Source organism: Anthonomus grandis, chromosome 1 (assembly GCF_022605725.1).
Source record: "Anthonomus grandis grandis chromosome 1, icAntGran1.3, whole genome shotgun sequence".
NCBI classification, from domain to species: Eukaryota; Metazoa; Arthropoda; class Insecta; order Coleoptera; family Curculionidae; genus Anthonomus; species Anthonomus grandis.
Genome location: NC_065546.1, coordinates 11,642,644 through 11,663,330, shown reverse-complemented (window position 1 = coordinate 11,663,330; position 20,687 = coordinate 11,642,644). Strand labels below are relative to the sequence as shown.

Genomic DNA, 20,687 nt, shown 5'->3' with positions numbered 1-20,687 from the left:
TGAAATAGGTCAAAAACCAATAATTGTCCAAATTCTTTCGTAGCGTCTCATTTCTCGATCATTCACTCCTCGTGAGACTTTAAAGTGATAGAATCTGAAGCAAAACATTTCTTCTCATGTATACAGTTCCCGTATATTCAATACAGTTTTTCATTTCAGATCGTATTTAGGGGTCAGTCCAAAAACCTTGGGTCTACTAAACAAAAATAGTTTTAAAGTTTCGTTGCAAATATTGGAGTCATAGGAGAACATGTTTTTCTTTCAGACAACTGAAAATTTTAATTTTTCTTTATGCTCTAAAAATATACAAGAGTAACAAAATAAATAATAAAGCCAGATAAAATCGACAAACTAGAACATATTCACACTTGAGCTAATAAGAAAGTGAGATAGCTCTTAAGCTAATTATTAAATTGTTATTTCAATGATAAAACTCTCTAAGTAATCCCTTGTGTGTCACCAGTTAACCATAAATAATATTATTTGATCTCGCGTGGGTCGACATACATTTGGCTTGGCTAGAGACACACCACAAATTCAAATGACTCATCATATGATCGTAGGTTTTATGAATAAAATCATCTACTTACAACCAGCAGCGTAGTAGAAAACGAAAGTCCGTGACATTTCCTCTCATCGTTTTATGCGTTTTGGTAGGCGGGGGTACTTCCGCGAAGAAAATTTACAACAACGAGGCTAGTTGCAAGTGAAACGAATGAAGTAATGAACGGTAAATAGCGCCATTAGGTGGGAATTTATGCAGACGTTTCGTCGGCCGGAATCATCTTTTAAATTATAGCAATCGGGTTCACAAAGAGCCCGCCAATTTGGGAACCAGTTTCGGAGCCCGGCACCGGTAATAATTTGGCGAATACGCAGCATCCATCATTGTGGGTACTGGTTTTTTCGAGATCGAACATTCTCTTTTTGTTTAAATTTAAATTGGGGGGAAGTTACACACGTCAATGTAGTTATCGATGAAGGAACATGATAAGAAGTTATTAAATGTGGGCTAAATTATTAAACCTTAAGGCGAATATGTATATATCATTCAGAAGATAATATTAGTATTATTACAGTACTTGCAAAAGTAAATTTTTGATTTCAGGCTAAATAATTTGGTGTCTCCTAAATAATTTTATTAAGCTAAAATGCAAGGTTTGTTTTATATAATAACATAGCTGCATCTTTAGTTTCAGTAAAATGTTAGTTTATTAGGAGTGCACTTTTATTTAATGTTCTAAATAATTTCTTTTATCTATTCTATTTCACCCAACTCTATTTCTTTTACTTCTTCCTGTTCTTATTCTTTGGACAGTCTTTCCTCCAGTGGATCAAGGCAATTACGCTGGCATTCCAAAAGCAGATTTCACTAGGAAAAGAAAATATAAATAACATTTTTTTACAACAGTTAAGATCCAAAATATTTTTCAAAATTGATTTACTCAAAACATGTCACTTCTAGAAAAACATATAAATAACATTTACTTGAGACCTACAATTTTAGCTATTATACTTTTTTTTATTAGTTCAGTATTTTTAAAGACAATATGTAAAATATTTTTCAAAATCGATTTGCTTAAAACATATCTCATTTCTATAGTCGTCGCGGCGAACAGATAAAATTAAAGAGTTAAAATACTTTTATATTGTCGGCGTCATATAAACAGGTAGTTGATAAAATTGATACTTACAGATAACAAAGTATTTTACTTTTAAAACCGAAAGTACCTGGTAAAATTCACTTTTTGTACTTTTATATTCTGGGTGTTTTTTTTCACATGATTTATATATTTATTTAGAATACTTTGCCTTTTCGCAGCAGTAAAATGTTTACGAGGTCGCTTTCTGTCTACATCGTAGTATCGCTACGTTATTTCAAAATTATGCTTCCCAAATCAGTCACAATTAACTGCAAAATAATGAACTGAAATAATAACCTATTTCGCTCGACTAAATATTTCGTGATGCCAGGCCAAAAGGCCCTGCCCTTTGTGAATAAAGCGGACGTCAGCACTATCTGTTCGGCGAGATGACTGTAGCAAAAAATATAAATAAATTTTTCCTAATCAGTTTACTCAAAACATATCTGAAAAGAAAAAAATAGTTTTATTAAGGAAAAAGGCCATTCTGAAGTGGAGTCAATATAATACTGAAAAGTTACTAGGGAAAGTCTTTTCTCTAATTTCAGGAGTGAGCATTTCGGCAAGTGTTCTTGGCGTCATCAGACTTCAGTTACTTAACACATAGACAATAACATTATTAATAACAGTGAGTGAACAAAATAGTTTTATTTAAATTAAAACTGTCCTAGAATCTTGAGAAATTTAAATTTTCGCATCCCAGACGCATTAGAGTCATTTTCTCAATCATATAACAGAATTCTTTTCGGTGTATATGACGATTTCTGAGAAGACATGATCGCGTATAATGAATGCCCGGATCTGCATAAATATAGGAAGCAGGATGCTATGTCATAACTGTAAAATAGATTATTTAATTACATCTACAACTTACTGTAACAGAAGAGGCAATACCAATTGGCGTGACCGGTTATATTGTGTTATTTAATACGTGACATCGTTACAGTAAACCCATTTGCTTGAATCCTTACAAAAGCATCATGAAATAGTATCAATTTACTTTACTTGTTTGTGTGCGACACAAACACATCTTTTAACCGCTTTTCTTAGTTTTTATTTTTTTTAATTTGTTTACTCGAAATGTATAGTTCTCGTGAAAACCCAATATATCTCTTCTCACATAAGTAAATTAGCGCCTGCAATTAACAGAAATAAACCGCAATTTGATCCCTATAACGCCATATAACTTCTTGGGAATGGTGGTAGAAGATTATGTAAATCTCATAATGTGTTACGTAGACACAAATATAGCGGAGCGTCGAGAAATTCCGATTTCATATTTTGTAAACACTGCTGCATCTTGGGACAGCCTTAATGAGGGTTTATTTTTGGATTAGATGGTTTTAAAAGCCGCCTCCCAAGATTTGTTTTTCTATTTTTTAAAAATCTATATTTGTAACTTGAAAGTAGAACTAGTCATTAGTAGGAGCTTTTACGTATTCTCGTAACTAATTTTTTTTTAATTCCAGGTATGTAGCAATGCACTTATATCAACTTAGATAAATATAAAAATACGTGGGTAAGAACAAATCTTAAATTAAATTATAGACCTATCAGACGCAGAGCCAATGCGCTAGTTTATTTTCAACATTTACGTAACTCGTCTGGAGTCGTAGACGTGGTCCTCCGATAAAATTCAATGAACTGCGCCGCGGTCCTCACAAATAGGAAATATAGCCGAGTTTCTTTGCCAAAAATGTTCGGCTTTTCCTTAATTGCTTTTATTTTCCAACTGTCGCAACTCTTAAATCAGAGTAACCGCATTTCGGAGACCGGAAGCCCTTGCGAGACAATCTCGAGTTTTTCCCGTAAAGATTGTACAAATAGGCTTTTTACGTATCGGGATAACTTTTCTTGATCTGTCGGGGGGATCTCAAAAGAGCCCAACGATTTATGGTTGGTTTTTTATTTTTAATTTTTGCTAATAGCCTATTCCTATAATTTTATTATAATTAACTGGCAGTGTCCATGCAACTATCCGTAAACTTGAATATTCATTGAAGTTTATGTTTTTATAAGTAACTTAAGGGGTGGTACAAGTTGATTCAGACGATAAAAAGCGAAACGAATGATAAATATGGAAACGAAAGGCATAAACCGTATCCGAACGTTTAGCGAATCAAGAATTTCATACTTCATGAAATGCGAATAGAGATTTGCATTGTGCTTTCGATAAGCGAGGTACACCATTTGATTTTTATAGTATGCACGTTAATATTGCTGTGTTTTTTGTCGTCTGGGTGGACTTCTCATATTTTATAAAACTCAAATAGTTTCATTTTAAATGGTTCGCCAAAGGGTACAGAATTAACAATATTGCGTCTTGCAGAATATCTCGTTTCTGCTTTAAAGGGCATCATCATCCTGCTTTATGACTTATTAGGTTTACCACTGAAAAACGAAAAGAAATTAATAATATAAATATTTTATATGTGAAGAGAGAAAGAACTTTTTAACTTGTAACTTTTTATGTGGTTTATCTTAAATGTTAATGGCCTGCCTGAGGATGCCTATTAAGACAGAATTTTATAGTACTCCATAATGTAAATAGAATTTCTGTGGATTTTCTACCCACGGCAAACAAAAAATTTACTTATCTAATCTGCTAAATGAAAAAGGCCTTCTAACAACCAAGAAAAATAATATGTCAAGAAATATAATTCTGCATTACCACCATTTTATATATATTTCTACGTGTATAGTTCTTACGCTTTATATATTTTTCTGGAGATACAACCAGTTTCTACTCTACTAATATGCATCATCATGCTGATTTTGGGATTATTGAATTGAATTAAATTAAATAATAATCTGTCAATAGTACATCTGAAGATGGTCAGGAACTGTTACCACCAAAGTATTATTTCCACATGTAGCAGACCTTATCTGTTGGAAGTGGAATAATTCTATTTTAAAAAATAACCCTTTTTCATTATTTTATGTACATTTTTTAACCTTATTTACATTTCTGGTTATATATCAACCGACTGTCGTAAAGAGACAAATTTATATCAACAAGATGTCTATTGGATCAATCCTGGAAAACGTTATGAACGCAATGAAATCTGAAAATAGGCCGGCGCTAATGGCATAAATAACGTGAATGGTCGTTTTATGATCGAATAAATGGCTTGTTACATGTTTGTAGTAAAATTATGTAAACATCTTGCGTATAAGACTCCTTCGTAATAATTGACAAGAAGACGCTAAAAGTTCATTTAAAAAACGTATTTAAATAGATTTCCATTTAGTCGAAATTGGTAAATTAAAATGCCCGATAAAAACTTAAGACATAATGACGCTTTTCGAATATATATTTCAGCTGCTCGATTAGCATAGAGATGACAAAAATTAATGTGACTGAGTTCCTATATGTTTAACATTAGCATACAGAATTTAAGATTAGGTAGTATAATATTCAAGGTTTTAGGTTTCCCCTTCGGAGCGAGGTGATTAACCTTATTCGTAGTGATAAACGTATTTCTAGTTTGTCACATGAATGTTATCATTTACGACAGAACTGTTTATCTTATTATTAGATAACCAGTACAAACCATTACAACATAATATGTTCATTATATTAATTAGGTTTAGGTTGACTCGTTCTCTAAATTTCATATCAAATAGAAATATATGACAGTTTTTCTAAAAGTAAACTTACATGCGGATATTTTCATTGATGTTATTGCGTCACCACATTGATATTTTCATTACCAAGAATACCTACATTTCACCGATTCCAAGCTGAAAATCCTGAGCGGTCTCACCATTTGACTTCGAAATGAGCATTTCACCGGAGGTATCCATGCATAAGTAGTGGTGTTCGTCATGTCTGCGAATCGTTACAAAGTCGTTGGCCAGAAGTGGACGCACGCTGAATAGCGAATGGCCGATTAGGAGCAAAACACACAATAAAGTATGTAAACCATTAAATTGAGGGTCCTTTGAAGTATTTACGATATAAGGTGAATATGTATTTTGGGAACGAATCACCATACGAATACATTTATTGAAGACACGTGGATTCCATCTCCAGTTAGCAAAAGTGAAAATCCTAAATAAATTATGTTTTTTCTATTATCACTGAGGATTTCCTATTTGAGCTATTATCTATGGATACGTCATGCCCTATCATAAGCATTAAGATTTAAATAAAAATATTATTGATAGTAGCAGTTTTACGATACTATAAAAAAACGGTGGCGGATCAGTTATGGTCTAAACTGAATGAAACTGCTCAGAGTCTTGGAAATTTACATTTCATTGATAGAATCAATTAACACTTAGATATTAGAACACAAAAGAAGAAATCTTTAACAAAAATTCAGAATTGAGAAAAATAATTGTACTACTAAGACAATGACCCAAAACACAAGAAAAGTTAAAAAGTCAAAAATCTATGAAGTATATTTTTTAAGAAATGCAGGTAATAAAAAAATAGTTAAAAAATCAATGGGTGTATGAGTTTTACTTTTTACTATATCAAGTAAAATTAGTCTAAACCCATTGTTATCAAAGTAGCAGAGTATTATAAGACCTGGAAATTAAAAGTGCGTACTTAATTGCGCCTTGATTAAATGAAATATTCAGATTATTGTATTGTAAAAGTCCTTGACACACGCCGGTTCCTGCCATTAAAAACGTTTTTTGAATGTTTGATAAATGAAATTAATTTAAATTAATTTACACCACTTATTTTAAGTAATTAAGCAAACCAGCAGGACCAGCTCAGTTTTAAGAAAGAAAATGGAAAATTTTAACAACGTAAGGTGAAGGCTATTTATTGTTATTAATTTATGCTTTATTTGATACATCACATTCTACCGAAGTAGTGATTACGAAAGTGCAACCCTGACATTTGACATACATCATCCACATTTTGCTTTGTTCGTTTTTAGGTTTGTCATTTAGACTTTTGGATCGTTATTAATTAAAAATTTTTACACATTCTTCCTTCACAAAATTGCTCTCTCGGGCATAATCGAATTACAGGTAATCTTATAGTTACAAAATATGTTGAAAGATAAAAAGGTAAAGATGGCGATGCAATGATCAAGAATAAAATTATAAACAAAATGAATGTATAAAAATAAACAATTAAATTCAATTCCACCTATTGAAAACACAGACAACTTGTGTATCTGTGTAGAACTAAATCGATGTAAATGCACTCATATCAGCTTTAATGCTCTCGATAACAATGGCCTGTTATAATTTCTTTTTGCGTTATTACATAACACAACAAATGACCTTTATGTTTTCACTCGCTAATTATTAATTACGTTTTGAAAATTGATCGCACATCACCGGGTTTCGCAATGATTTTTGCAATAATTGAAAGATCTTTGAACGGATCAAGAGATTTGATGAGATAAATTGCTGTGACCTATATACGCTTCGATTAATAATAGGTTTTGTGATTTTTCTATTTTATTTCACTGTTCGGGGACCAACGAGCTGAAACTTTTCCTTTACTTAAAATTTTTTTTATTTGTATGCTTACTTTTCTTTAATTAAGGTACCTGTAAGTATAGCCCGGGCTAAGTTGCCTTTTAACTTATTAGCACTAACGCGATAATGATTTGTGATGATTTATACAATTGGTATTCGACTTTAGATATCCGTGGCGAGTTTACTATCGCTTTTTAAAAGAATAACAAGCACTAACTAGCTCAACTCGAATATGAATTAACTCATTTATCATAAGGTTTGTAACGTAACTAATTGGCAACTGGCTGCGCATAAAAAAATGACAATTTCTGTATAAAGCTTTGTATATTTAATTTTAAATTAATATTAGTTATACTACACCTAGATACACGACGTAATTAACTTATAGCGAGAGTTATCTTGGCAGCAGATCGGCTCTGTAGCGTGTTGCGATTTTTCGGTCTGTGGATCAGATCCGTTGTTGGGTACGGGTGCTTAACCTGTAAAAAGAAAATTACGCCCATTAACATTCCGTATTTATATAATCTATATATCATACTAATTATGCAATCATACTAGTTTATGCACCGGGGTGAATTTAAGATAATTTTTTTTTATTAGAGGATATTTATTCTTTTTGTTGTTTATTTATATTAGGTTATTACCACCTTAATGTTAATTAATAATAATTAAGGTAATAATGACTGAAGCCTTAAGGCATTGATAACTTCAGTACAGAAGAAAATTCACACACAAGTTAAAGTAGTGTTGTCCTTTTACTGCCTGAAAAGACCCTAATTAATTGTAAGGTTGCTATAACAGAGTAAAATTTTTATTATCTCTAATATCTCAGTTGTTTTGTGTATTGGTTCTCCTTGAGTTAGAGCCCTTTTGAAATTACTCCCCGGTCCACCAAAGAGGCTTTTGTTTCAGGAGTGAGGCAGATTTATCGTCTTTAATTATTATTATTTCTTTAATCTTTTTGATGGCATCGTCTTATCATTTTGCGGAGGCATGAAATGAATAGCGTCGAAGCGACAGTACCTAGTTTTAGCTGATTACGTAAATTTTCTAATCGTGGAGAGATTTTTTGATTGATCTTATTACATATGTGAAGACAGTAACGTCTTAGCGGGTCGTCTCTATTTCGGTAACATACGTTTTAGATTTCCGGAATGGAGCAAAGCAATTGGTTCAAAGGTGCTATATGTGTCTTCATAATGGTATGATGGCTTCGAATCAGATAATTAAAATCATTTAGAGAAAAATGCTCAGGAAGTACTATAAAAAGGTTATAAATAAATTTATCGAAAAGAATAAAAAGTTGTAAGAATCTTGACAATTCAATTGGTAGTTTTGGTGTGAAAGAGAAAAGGATGTAAAAATTCTAAACTAAAAAAAACTTTAAATACAATTTTCAGCAGTAAAATTAAAGAGGACCCGGAAATCTACTCACCAATTGGCCATGGTATCTTCAACAAAATAATGAATGTGCCAATTATTCATTAAATTGGTTACAAGGGACGTTACTGTGTGGGACATTTATTTAAATTTACGATAAAGCGCCTAAAAAAAGACACGTGTTATGGCTAGAGTAGCCTTCAAAGCGTCGAGCGTGATAACAGAGAACAGACAGCCTAAATAACTTCACACGCACACGCACTTTTTTCGAGGTTGGCATTTTTATTATAATTCCCTTAATGATATTCTACTAGGAAAATTTTGCCGTCATGGAGAATATTAATTGTGCGTATTGTCTTTTGATACTTTAATTTAATTTCTATGGTAATCATCTTGTGATTGGAATGTCTAACTTACATCTAGTAACTTCGTTCTCATCAATATGAATATAAAATTCATATTGCCGCTTTCGAAATTATCGTTCTATAAACTTTCTCCTATAAGCTTTTCAATAATCATTGTTAATTAAATCGCTTCTGACATCCAAAACTCATTCTTTCAATATTGTCGTTTATATAATAATTAAAATAATAAGTTATTCAAAAGTTACAGTTATCTTGTATATGCTATTAATTGGAGGTGAAAAATGACTTCTATATAAGTGGTTCGAGGAAAATAAGCAGACTCACTAACTACTTTTCAAACCCTGATCGTAATAATAATTCTCAAGTCTCAAATTTCTTAAAAAACGTGTATTCGCTAATAAAGTACACTGGTGCGCGAACGCAGTGGCAACTTCCGTCGTCATCGTAGTACGCTCAATCAAGCCTCATCATTAATCACATGCGCAAAAAATGTTTTGTAATTTAGAATATCTTAAATTTTTAAGATAAAACCGTAATAAAAAATGTCTTTAGTAAATAAAAATAATTTTGAAGCTATAAAGATTACTTGCTTTCGCCAAAAATCGTTAAGAAAAGGTCTAGAACTGATAATGAGTTTTCATGTCAGTGATGTATTGGAGTATCATTCATATATGTTTTCAGTCAGCGGATAGTTTTGAGAAAAACACCAGGTACAAACAGCACCAAGAATTGCAAAAACCTGTATTATCCAGTTGTAGAGGTTAATCTTTTTCTTAAATTCTCACAAAGTTTAAAAGAGCATAAGATTTGCACTTTATCTGATATTAAAGTGTTTTTGTAAGAATTTTTTCACAACTGTCTTATTTTGTAATAAAATATTGATTATATATATCATAAACAACATTTTGAAGGCATATTTTTAACTGTGTTACGTATGTACGTAGCGGATAAGCGTAAAAAATTTATACATTTAATTTTTAACTCTGTTTAGGTATTATTATTATGAAATTAAATGTCTGCAGAGTTGCATTAAATTATAGGGAACCAGTGAGAAACTCTTTACGCCTCTATTACGATTTTTTAGATTTTTTTTAGATTAGAAAAAAATATTCAGCGTCAATGTCAATCATACTTAACTGAAAATAGGTTTGAATGGGCAGTTTGTTGTTAAATAGTTACATTTATAGCCTCAAGAATGAGCTGAAAATTTGCACGTTTGTTTATTTATCAAATTTAAAATCATAATTTAAAAAAAATATAAAATAATATTAGTTGAGCATTTAATTCCGCTTCTTGACCAGCTGATGTGATTCACCTTTCACAACGTGCAATTTCATACCATGTGGAAGTAAATCTATAAAAACTCACTCCCCTGTTTTGTCTTGCTTTTGGGGAAGTCAATAGAACGACCCACTCGAATTTTTTATTTGCTTTCTTGCGCTTTTCAGAGCATCTTTTGCCGAATTTTATGTGTAAACAACAACTAACAACTAGTAATATGACCAATATGGGACAGTTAATGCGCTTCAATGAACGCACAACGTTGCTGTCATGCTCGGCGGTGTGGTAACAAGAGTTACTTCATTAGCTTACAGGAGTCTTATAAACTTTACTATGACTTATATATTTGATCTGGACCAAAATCTAGGAATGGCTAGTTAAAAATATCGGCTCTAAATTTAAAAGAAATCAATCATTCACACCCACGAATGCTAATAAACAAGGCAAGTCTAGCAATAAAAAATTTTAAACATATCATTTTTATAGCCGGCCTTTTGATTTTTTTCTGGATCCCGTGTCCAACTGTGTTAAAACACTACGTCAAGGCGGCACCGGCCCGTCGTTCAGGATATTAGCTATAGTTACGCACTTTTTCGCGCGCGCGGCGTGGTGTCAAGGTCACCGGTGGAATGCTCTCCGTAAATTTTCCTTCCTGTTGCTTTATCTATGTGCTGCTGCTGTTGTGCGTCTTTCTCCCGCTCGCAGCCGGCAGGTGTTTTCTGTCCCGGTTGCACCGGCGCGACGACGGGTCGGATCCATTTAAAGCGCTCTCAGCCCTGTCTAGGGAGTGCTCGATCTGTGCAGAGATGTAGTAGAATTATTATTGTTTGCATTTTTTTCTTCTTTCTCTTTATGGGAGCGGCACTGGACATTTAATAATTTGATTTATGTTTATTTATTCACTTGTAACTTTAACCAATATGGTTATTTCTAGCGTTATTAATTATCATTAATAGGTAAATTAAATTCATAAGCTTGTAGCAAGGTCAGGCCAAAAGTCCACATTCCAAGATTATTCTCACGAATTAGATCTAATCGAATGCTAAGCATTGTCGCAAAAGAGTTTAAAGTTATTGCTCTCCAAGCTTTTCAGTGCCACATTAGTAAAGCAATTAGTATTAAAAACAGCTTTCCTGGACAAGCATCTTTTCAATTTATCAGGTCATAAACATTCTAAAAAAACTCCAATTGTATCTGCTGAGAGGAGGATTTGTGGAGTGTCATGCATAACTATTCTTCGATTGTTTTTTTTTAATTACGCTTGAGTCACGGCAACACTAATGTCCATACTGAAACAAACTTTTTAAACAAGTTCTTCTATTAGATTGAGCAGCATTTAGGTCGTTATTCGTACTTATGTGTTATTAATAACCAGTATAGGTATTAAATCCTTCCATCTTTTTCCATGCAGTCGTTACGTAAGCTGTCTCTCATATACTTATTAGATTAAGGTGCCTTATTATATGTGAAATAGCTTTTCCGACCCATACTATCAATGTTCATCCTCATAAAAAATACACGAATCCTCACGAAAAATAGAGATACGCCTTCTCTTTTTTTCGTGATTCATCAAATTTTGGAATTTAAACTGCTCTATTGAAATAATGTTTAATAAGCAAGAACCTCGCTCCCATAAAATAAATATTTATTGTAGTCCCAAATTAACGCACGCAAAAGAATCTATAAATACACCGGCTCTATGATTCTATAAATACGCATATTACAAAGTTCGTATTTTATTCGTTGCCAAATATCGATTGATTTTTTGTTAAATTTCTGCTTCCTTTCGGTTGTTTAGTTGGTCCAATATCGTCAGCTCATTAATCATTTTCTGACCTTGTCAAAACAGGAGTTCATATGAAAGAGACAGTTGGCAGCAGGAAAAAATATTTGAATGATGGATGAAAGAGAAAGGGGATTTTCTAACTGCTTAAGAAAAATTACATAATCAAGAAGTCCATATTTAGAAAACGCTCTGTGTCCAATTATAACTTTTAAGTATACGCTAGAATTAATTAAATATAGATAACATTTGGATCCTTTAACTTGGTTATTTAAATTATTTACTACTACGAAACGTCAATTTTTTTTGTCCAGAAGATTTTATTAATCATATCCATACTTCAGTATAGTTTTATTGAGTAACTATTTATTCAGACTCATTTTTCACAGTATAAATTATAGAGGAAAGATGTTATCAGTTTATTATGGAATAATATTTGATAACAGTTCATAATAAAAGCCGAATCCACTTTCCCAACAAAACAACATTAAACGTTTCCCCTCCCTCGGAAAACTTCTGGGAATCACTGATATCATCAGACTCGTAAGTTTTTTTGGCGTCTCCCTGCCTTCGCATCGACTCGACCCCACATAAGGGCTCTCCTTCCGATTTGGCGGGCTTTCGAAGGTCACAGACACGGAAGGCGCCATTTTGAAGATCGATCGAGGCGCGGCGGCCTTGGTTTGGCGGGAAAACTCGAGGAGAGTGGATAATTCCACCGCACCGTCGGGACGCTCCCAGGCTCGTGGAGATTCTCGGCGCTCTTTTGGCGGGAACGATAGGACGTTCCCATTATTTTTATTGGAATTTCATGTTTATTAGTTTTATAAAAGAGAGCCTTTAGAATCTTAGGACTCATATCGGGATGCCGACGCGCAGGAATACTTAAATAGGCTGAAGCTCCATCGTTCGTAAGCCACCGTTGACTTACTTCTTGATCTTACAACCAGTCTATGTAAGATTCACCTTTAGATGTTAAATGTTAATCTAACTAATAAAAAAAAATGAGCTCATGAGGTAGTCATCAATATTTTTTTACATTACATACAAGATAGACATTTTAATTTTAGACTTTCGTCAATTTTTAATTTTTGTCTTTGGAAAGCCAGAAAGAGATTATTTGAGGATGTCCTTAAAGCAGCACGATCTCACCATTCCCGATTGGTGATATATCGAATTTCCACATAAAATGGTTCCTAATGTTCAAAACACTCAAACATAATTGTTGACACAATGTTAATACATGTTTTTCTTATCAGCATCCCGTATGACTGAGTTATGTTAATGAATAGAAGCTTTTAACAAGTGTCATTAAACTTTATACAATTTAGATTATTAAGATCACATTTTGTAAAATATTTTTATTAGCAAGTGACATCATCATGAATGTTTCTTTAACTATTTGTATTACTCATTACTGAAATCGGTTCTTTTAATAGTGTGTTGATAATTTGCAGGATTTTTTGTCCAATTATTTAAATATATGTAAATCTTTCAATTACCGTTAGTGCTAATTGGCTCCCGGCTCGCAGAAAAATGTGTAAGACCTGGTTTGGGCACTAAATCATAAAAGCTTGATTAACACAAAACCCTATATACTTGGGGACGAATGAACTCCACGAAAAGTATCTTAAAGTGTAAATTATAAGCTATAACTGATAATTTTCGTTCTCTTGGTTAGTTATTAAGGAATTATGTTTAATATTGCGCCGCAATATAACAGAGCTTCTTGCTAGACACGTTAAATCATAAATTTTTATTACCTATAACGGAAAACATTTTACAAAGGTATTTTGCCTAGCAGACCATACTAATCCAATCATTGTTTTACGATTATACGCAGTACTGAACTATCTAACTTCTTTTGCGGCTTCTTTAACAAGGCTATGCAGTGAAGATGTAATATTTAGGAAGGAAACTCAAAGAAAAACCAAATAAAAGACTTACTTTGAATTTTTGCCTCCGCCCGAAATATAGGTGGAACAACCCACAAAAGGTTTGTTTGAATACCGACGCCCTTTTTTATTGTCTGTCCTTTCAAGGTTACGCTCATAGTCTGCACCGCGCTAGGGTCAAAGAGCGCGAATAACTTTTTGGGGGGAGCGTAGGGCTCCACGTTTTGGGTATATCGAACTTAAGCTCGGAACGCTACCGTCTGCCCTATAGGTCAGAATCCCATATTCTCGTCGTCGGCAGCACAAAATTTAATTTTGCGGCAATTTTACTTGTCCTTTTAGTGGTATGGGATTTCCCCTCTAAATCGATTTGGTAAATAACAGATAATTGTCTGTTGATACTAATTCCGCCTACGGGAAACCTGACTTAATGGGTTTTTCTGAAAGGGTAGTTGATCTAGTTTGGATCTTTATGACTTATCCAAGAACTTTGATGACTACGTCCCCAATTACATTTTAAGCATTATGGTATCTAAAGGATCCCTTTAAAGTTATATAAGTATTATATCAACGACTTGACGACAATAGTATTACTGACTAGCAAATTTTAAAAAATAGTATTCTGTTGTCGGAGTTCATTTGAATAAAGATGAAAGAACACGTAAGAAGGATAGATTATTGACATTGTTTAACTAGATAATAAAAAGAAAAATGTATAAATAAATTTCTACCAATTAAATTCGCGTCCTTTTTTTGAATACATAAATTTGATTAAGCTGCTGGAAATCTCCGTCGAAAATAAGTAATTCTTATCACTTTTCGTTTAACAATGCTCAAATTTTAAGAATACTTGATTGATATTGAACCAATTTATGAAAACACTTAACATACTAATATACTATATAAATACAACATTTAAAAATTACTTGTTAGAATTTCTCATTATTTTCATTACTTAAAATCATTTATCAAATGAAATCTAATGGCAAATTATTCATACCTGGCTCTATTCAGACACAAAAGTTTAGGAAGAGCGTCGTAAAGTAACCTGGTGTAATCAACTTTTCCAAAAGGCTTCAACAAAGTTTGTCGAAGTTCCAGAACTACTTTATGCGACTGCTTGGGATACTTTGATAATGAAGCTTTTTAGAAAGAGCCTGAAAACTAATTAATGAAGTATATGCGACAAGGAAGTTTCGATACATATATAATTTTAGGTAATAGTAAATTATTCTTGAATATATGCATTGTTCATTCATTCATCATTTATTCCATATGCAGACACTTAAAATTGATTCCAAAATTAAAAAAGAAATTGAAAAAAGCTTAATTACTGTTACCAAAAACCAAAATTTATATATATTTTTTTTAATAACTGAAGAAAGTCTCCTAGACCCGCGTATAGCTATTTCACTACCTACGCGATTGACCCCTCAGAGATTTTTTCTAAAATCTAAGTATGCGATCGTTGACCCTGTGGCAGTCAATATTTTGGCATTCATACTTATATCTAATTATTTAATCTTTAAATGGCTAATGAGTAATTTTTGAGACGTGCGTATACTAAAATGTTTAATTGTTATTTAATTACTACTTATATTAGTTGCACCTGTTACTTCCATGAATTTTGATGATAAACTACTACTACTGCTGTCTTTGGGGTGTTAAACCATTGGAAGACCGCTGTTTTTGGTATAATGTGTTACACAAAAAGAATTAATTAATTATACATTTTCTTAAATCACGTTACTCTTATTGTACAATATAAGTGGTTTGCATTGATGTAAAGCTATTGCAAAATTCTTAGTAACTTGCGTCATTCTAACTATATACTAGGTCGAAAAATCATTCGGTAATCTGTGTTGATATTATACCGGATTTGCATGGATTCAGGGCGCCTTAGCAGTAAAACTTGAATATCCATATTTCCAAAGTTAATATTTTTCTATATAATCTCATTATATTATTCATAATAATTCTATTGTCAGCCATCGAACGATAATTACGGCGAATCATGTCCAAAAAAGTAATGGCGTCATCGTCGGTAAATGACCTCAGCGAGACCAGACAACTATTATGAAAATCATTGTTGTTTTGGCAAGTTTGTTTGAAAAATATTTATCATTTGTATCCTCCCTCAGTCGAACTGTTATTAAAAATTGATGGTGGTAATTTTTTGATCGATAGCTATCCTAAGTAGTTCGGACTTACCCTTCCTTTTTATTAGATTCTAGAGCGCCGAAAAAAGGGTTTCTGGTTTTTTTTTACCCCTTGGCATCCTTTGCTACTACATAAAATGTCAATTGTAATTATTACTATTTTGAAACATAAGTAATCGCTTGATGTAAGTAATTTATCATTCATTTGAAATGTATTGTGTTTCTCTAGCAGATCCTTTAAGTTATAATGTAGCTTATCTTTTTTTGTAGAGGCACTTGTGTTCCTAGAGTTCTAGGAGGGTGATATTCTATGGTATGGTATGGCTGCTATATGATTAGTTTTCGTAACGGATGCTTTTATACAGGGCTGTCCTATAAATAATGGTAAATTATTTTAACAGCATATTCCTTTTGAAAAAAAAATAGATTCATTTTCCTAGTCCGAATTTATTGTTGTATCAATACATTTTAAAATTCTTTTACTGAAAGATCGCCGAATCCTAAGAAATAATTGCTTATTTCGAGATGACTCAGCAGCAATTAATATTTTACCATTAATTGCTCTCTTGTTGCTAATTTTATGTATTCCCATATACAAAAATCCAATGGGTTAAAGTCTGTACTTCGTGCGGGCCAAGTTCTTCGATTTCTACGTCATACACAATAAGTAATAATAAATAACAATAAGAATGCAATAATAGATAACATTACTAATTATCTGACTTTGGTTTGTCATAACCAATCATCAAAGTATTTCAATTATTTCAAATAAAAAAATAAATTATGCCAATCTAAAAAAGTTACGAAATTAAAAAAAAAATCAAAATATTGCTAGTGGCGCCCTCTTAAAATAATTAAAAAAAAAGGTTAATTTTAAGACTTGCCACATAAAACAAAAAAGAAAAAAGCTAAATTTATGGCCAAAATTCAAAAAACATACATTGAGGTTATCACCGTTTATCTTGGCTGTCTTTTGACTGTCGGACTTCGAAAGTTTAACTTTTTTTCAAAAGGAATCCTGTTAAAATATTTACCATTATTTGTGGGACACCCTGTATAAGTATATTCTCATATCAGATCGATTTAGATACTTTGGGAGTTTAATAACATTAAGCTACCCGAATAGTCTGTTTTTAATCAGCAGAATTAGATCGGGTAATGGCTTTAAGAAAATCACTTATAAATAATTTTAGATCTTTTTGTAGAAATTTAATCCGAACGAAACGTCTTATTAAGTATTTTCCTTACATAAACATGATTATCATGTACAAATCTCTTCCGGCATATTTTGTCCAATGCCGAAACCTTTTCACAAACATTTATCTAATGATCTTGGCAATTCTTTAAGATTGCAGAAACTTCTGAGAAGGTCCTTCTCAGAAGGACTATTGAATGTTTAAGCAGGTAAAAATTATTTAGTGAACCACTAAATTTGGTTACCAAGCTTTTGAAGAGGTATATCGTTTTAAATTTTATTCTGTTAGGTGTTATAGACTAGTTATAGAAAATATTTCTCAACTATTTTTTTAAAGAGGGTAATTAGTCTTAAGTTATTCAAAAAGAACTTTCTAGTCTAGAAAGAAATAAGGGTCTTAGCTTTTTGAAACATTTAAAAATATGTAAAAAATTGTTATTTTTTACATATTTTTAATACATACTTTTAAATTTAATAAATATTTTTTATTTGAGGCCAATGACTTGTCATCCTTTCTGACTACAGAGTAGTTTTCCATTATCAAATTTTCGTTGATTAAAATGTTTTATGAGGCCTATTAATAGAACATATTTCCACATTCAGTCTTGTGATATGGTTACTTATTTCTGTGTAAACTTCAGATAAAGATCGAGTTGTAGATAATGAAGAGCCCAATCAACGAGAAGTTACGCAAAAACAAACATACGTAAAGCAGATTTTAAAAAATGGATTGAATTGAATATTTAAGAAAATTAAATTTTAAATTACAGTTGTAAATGTTCTCGCCTGGTCCAGCCAATTAATGTTACCCACTCTTCGACACAAGTCATTAGTGAACCTTGCCGTGAGTTATTTGGCAAGTGTAGAGCTGTCCTAAAATTTCAATAGGTCACAACAGTCGTCTACATACCCCAAATAATTCCAGATCTAAATTTGAAACGAGGAAATAGGCAACGACCACGATTAGCGCTTGACACCGTTTTTAAATGAAAAAACCTTAACATTTTGACTCATATCGAAAGCGTTTGTGGTCATGGTTTACAATAAAAAGAATAACAGTTAACGAACCCTCATGCAGATGCTCATAGACATAGCAATTTTGCATGTATAGATAGATGTACCTCTCAGAGACAGCTGCAAAGGAGAAAGTTTATACCTGGATTCCAAAAAAGACGTGAAAGAATTAGGGCCACTGGTACTTATGAAAAAACTATTGTTACCGAAGGCGTCATTGTACTTTCTCTATTATGGGTACTTTTTCTATTATGATTATGGCACACACAGGTACTGTTACAACAAATGCTACACAATGAGAAGGGTTTCTTAAGCAATTTCTTCTATTCGGTACACCTTCGCACTTCCTGTATATCTAAATAGCTGGGCCCGCATCGCACCTAAGTGACGCTGCGGATTGATTTGAAATTATACAAAAATCTTTTTTCGCATAACAAAGCCGGTACCGTTCGAAGTGTCATCGATACATTCGCGTGAATAATTCGGCTTTCACGAAGGTTTATCCTTTCTAAATGTGGGGTGTAAATTTGGCCTAAATAGCCCTCCCGAGTAGCTCAAATTTACACAGTTATATGATATGTTTTGGGTTTAATTTGGTATTCATCAATTAGTTTGTAATAAAGGGGTGATTTAGCTATTAGTTGTGATTGTATCAAAGGAGGATGATAAATACACGACATTCTGGGCCGATTTGGGCCAATAAACTAAAACTCGGTGCGCTCGGCCAAACGATATGCTTACTTTTTTGTACGACGCTCCCGATTCACTACGGTATACCTAAATGAATCTAAACTACATGCAACAGCCTTTAAAAACGGACGTCTTATTTTGGATTTTTTTTTGTACTATTACGATTACGAAATATGTATTTTCAGTAAAAGAATAGTCGTAATTCCTTAATCAGTGCAAGAACACTAATTCTCGCACACTAATTCTCATCCTCTGAAACATAAATTAAGGTACCTGATACTAAAAATGTATACTATTCACACAAATATGAATTAACAGAAGAAACTAAATTAATAGTCTATACCACCTTTGGAATTTGAAATTCTACAGTTATCCCGTTCATATTGCTTAACGAATAAAGCAAAATATATTTCTTACATAATTTTACTTTTTCCAGACTTGTTATAGAATATACGATTTTGGTTTTCTTATTTTATGCATCTACTTTCCCTAACATCTTATTATCGTAAAAAAAGTTTTTACATTCCTAAACGAATGCTTTTTTCAAATGGTTTTTTCGTTACTAAAAATATTTCCAATCAAAAATCTCCCCCAGAAGGTCAATTGGTAAAGAAAATGACAATATCTAAGTCTGCCGACGTCCAATTTAAGGATGATCCCGCTGGTCGGCTGGAGAACTCAATTACCATAAACAAACCGAAATTCGGAAAAAGGCAGCGATAGATATTTTTTGTCGGCTCCTCGACTAAATAAAGAAATCCTTGCGTGCGACATAGTTCCACGATTTCCTAGTGTCGGCGATGCCGGGTCCGACGACGACGCTTATACGTTCTCGGCTCAAAGTCTGGACTTTCATCTATTTTTGTTTCCGCGGGACTTTAACCGGAGTCACTTTTAGAATGACTAATGGAAATCATAATCGTGGATTAATATGCTCCCGTTACGCGGGCGTGTGATTAATGCGCCTATTCAAGGGAATTTCTGCTGGCCGCGCGAGCTTTTGCAATTTCTAGGTATTTAAGCAAATTATCTTTATGCGGCTCGATGTAAATAGCATGGGGTCTAGCGGCTTCTAGGTAGGTCGAGAAAAATTACCTTAATTACATTTACAAGGGTAGATGACTGGTAGTTCTTGACCCGGTAAAATTTAAATTTCTTATTGCTGAAAACTAAAGTAAATAATGGATTATTTAAGTTGTAAACTGTATATTATTGGAAATGTGTTAAATACAGCCGTTTTCGAGTTATTCGGCAGTTTAAAAAATCTTGATGCCACTCATGTAACGATTTATTCCTTTGCGAAAGTTTTAAGCCTAAGTAGATGAGTTTCTTTAAAGTTATCAACAAGTTATCAACCAATATTTCGGGTACTACCTCCATGAAAAAGAGAGATTCTACAATTGCAATTATTTATATTTTAACGGGAATTGCAAAGTTTTCTCTTAGTGACAGATCTTTTGTTTTGCTATGTTTTAACTAGAAAATTTTCCTTTTTTATTACGACCTTTATGTAAATCGACAAACCAGGTTAATCAGTTTAATGATGAGAAACACATCAAAGTTGACTTGAAAACTTGATGCATTAAAAGATATAGATTTCAAAACACAAAAAGATTATCTCAAAAAAAATCGTTAAAATCTTAATGATCTGTATAATGAACCCATTACAAATCTGAAATTCAAACGACCGTTATGAGTTACTTGCGGACATCATCGGTACGTGTCCTGTTGCCCTTTTAATATACTTTCACCGTACGTTAATCATATAATACGAGATCTCCTCGTGCGACGGAAAATAACCGCAGATAACGAGCGTCAATTTAAAGGTTCC

At 32.7% G+C, this 20,687-nt stretch overlaps 2 protein-coding genes across 5 annotated transcripts in view; one reads left to right on the top strand and one right to left on the bottom strand.

The window, feature by feature from the left end:
• The window catches only part of LOC126741096 (transcriptional regulator Myc-2-like), a 92,028-nt gene that overhangs the window by 66,681 nt on the left and 4,660 nt on the right, over nucleotides 1-20,687 (top strand). The window lies entirely within an intron of this gene.
• The window catches only part of LOC126741112 (tRNA dimethylallyltransferase), a 114,808-nt gene continuing 101,520 nt past the window's right edge, over nucleotides 7,400-20,687 (bottom strand). For both annotated transcript variants that reach the window (XR_007662115.1, XM_050447447.1), the window contains exon 7: nucleotides 7,400-7,573. Coding sequence is in view for 1 of the 2 variants with exons in the window: in XM_050447447.1 (XP_050303404.1) it covers nucleotides 7,543-7,573 (31 nt within the window). In the remaining variant the exon portion in view is untranslated. The remainder of the gene's footprint in view (nucleotides 7,574-20,687) is intronic.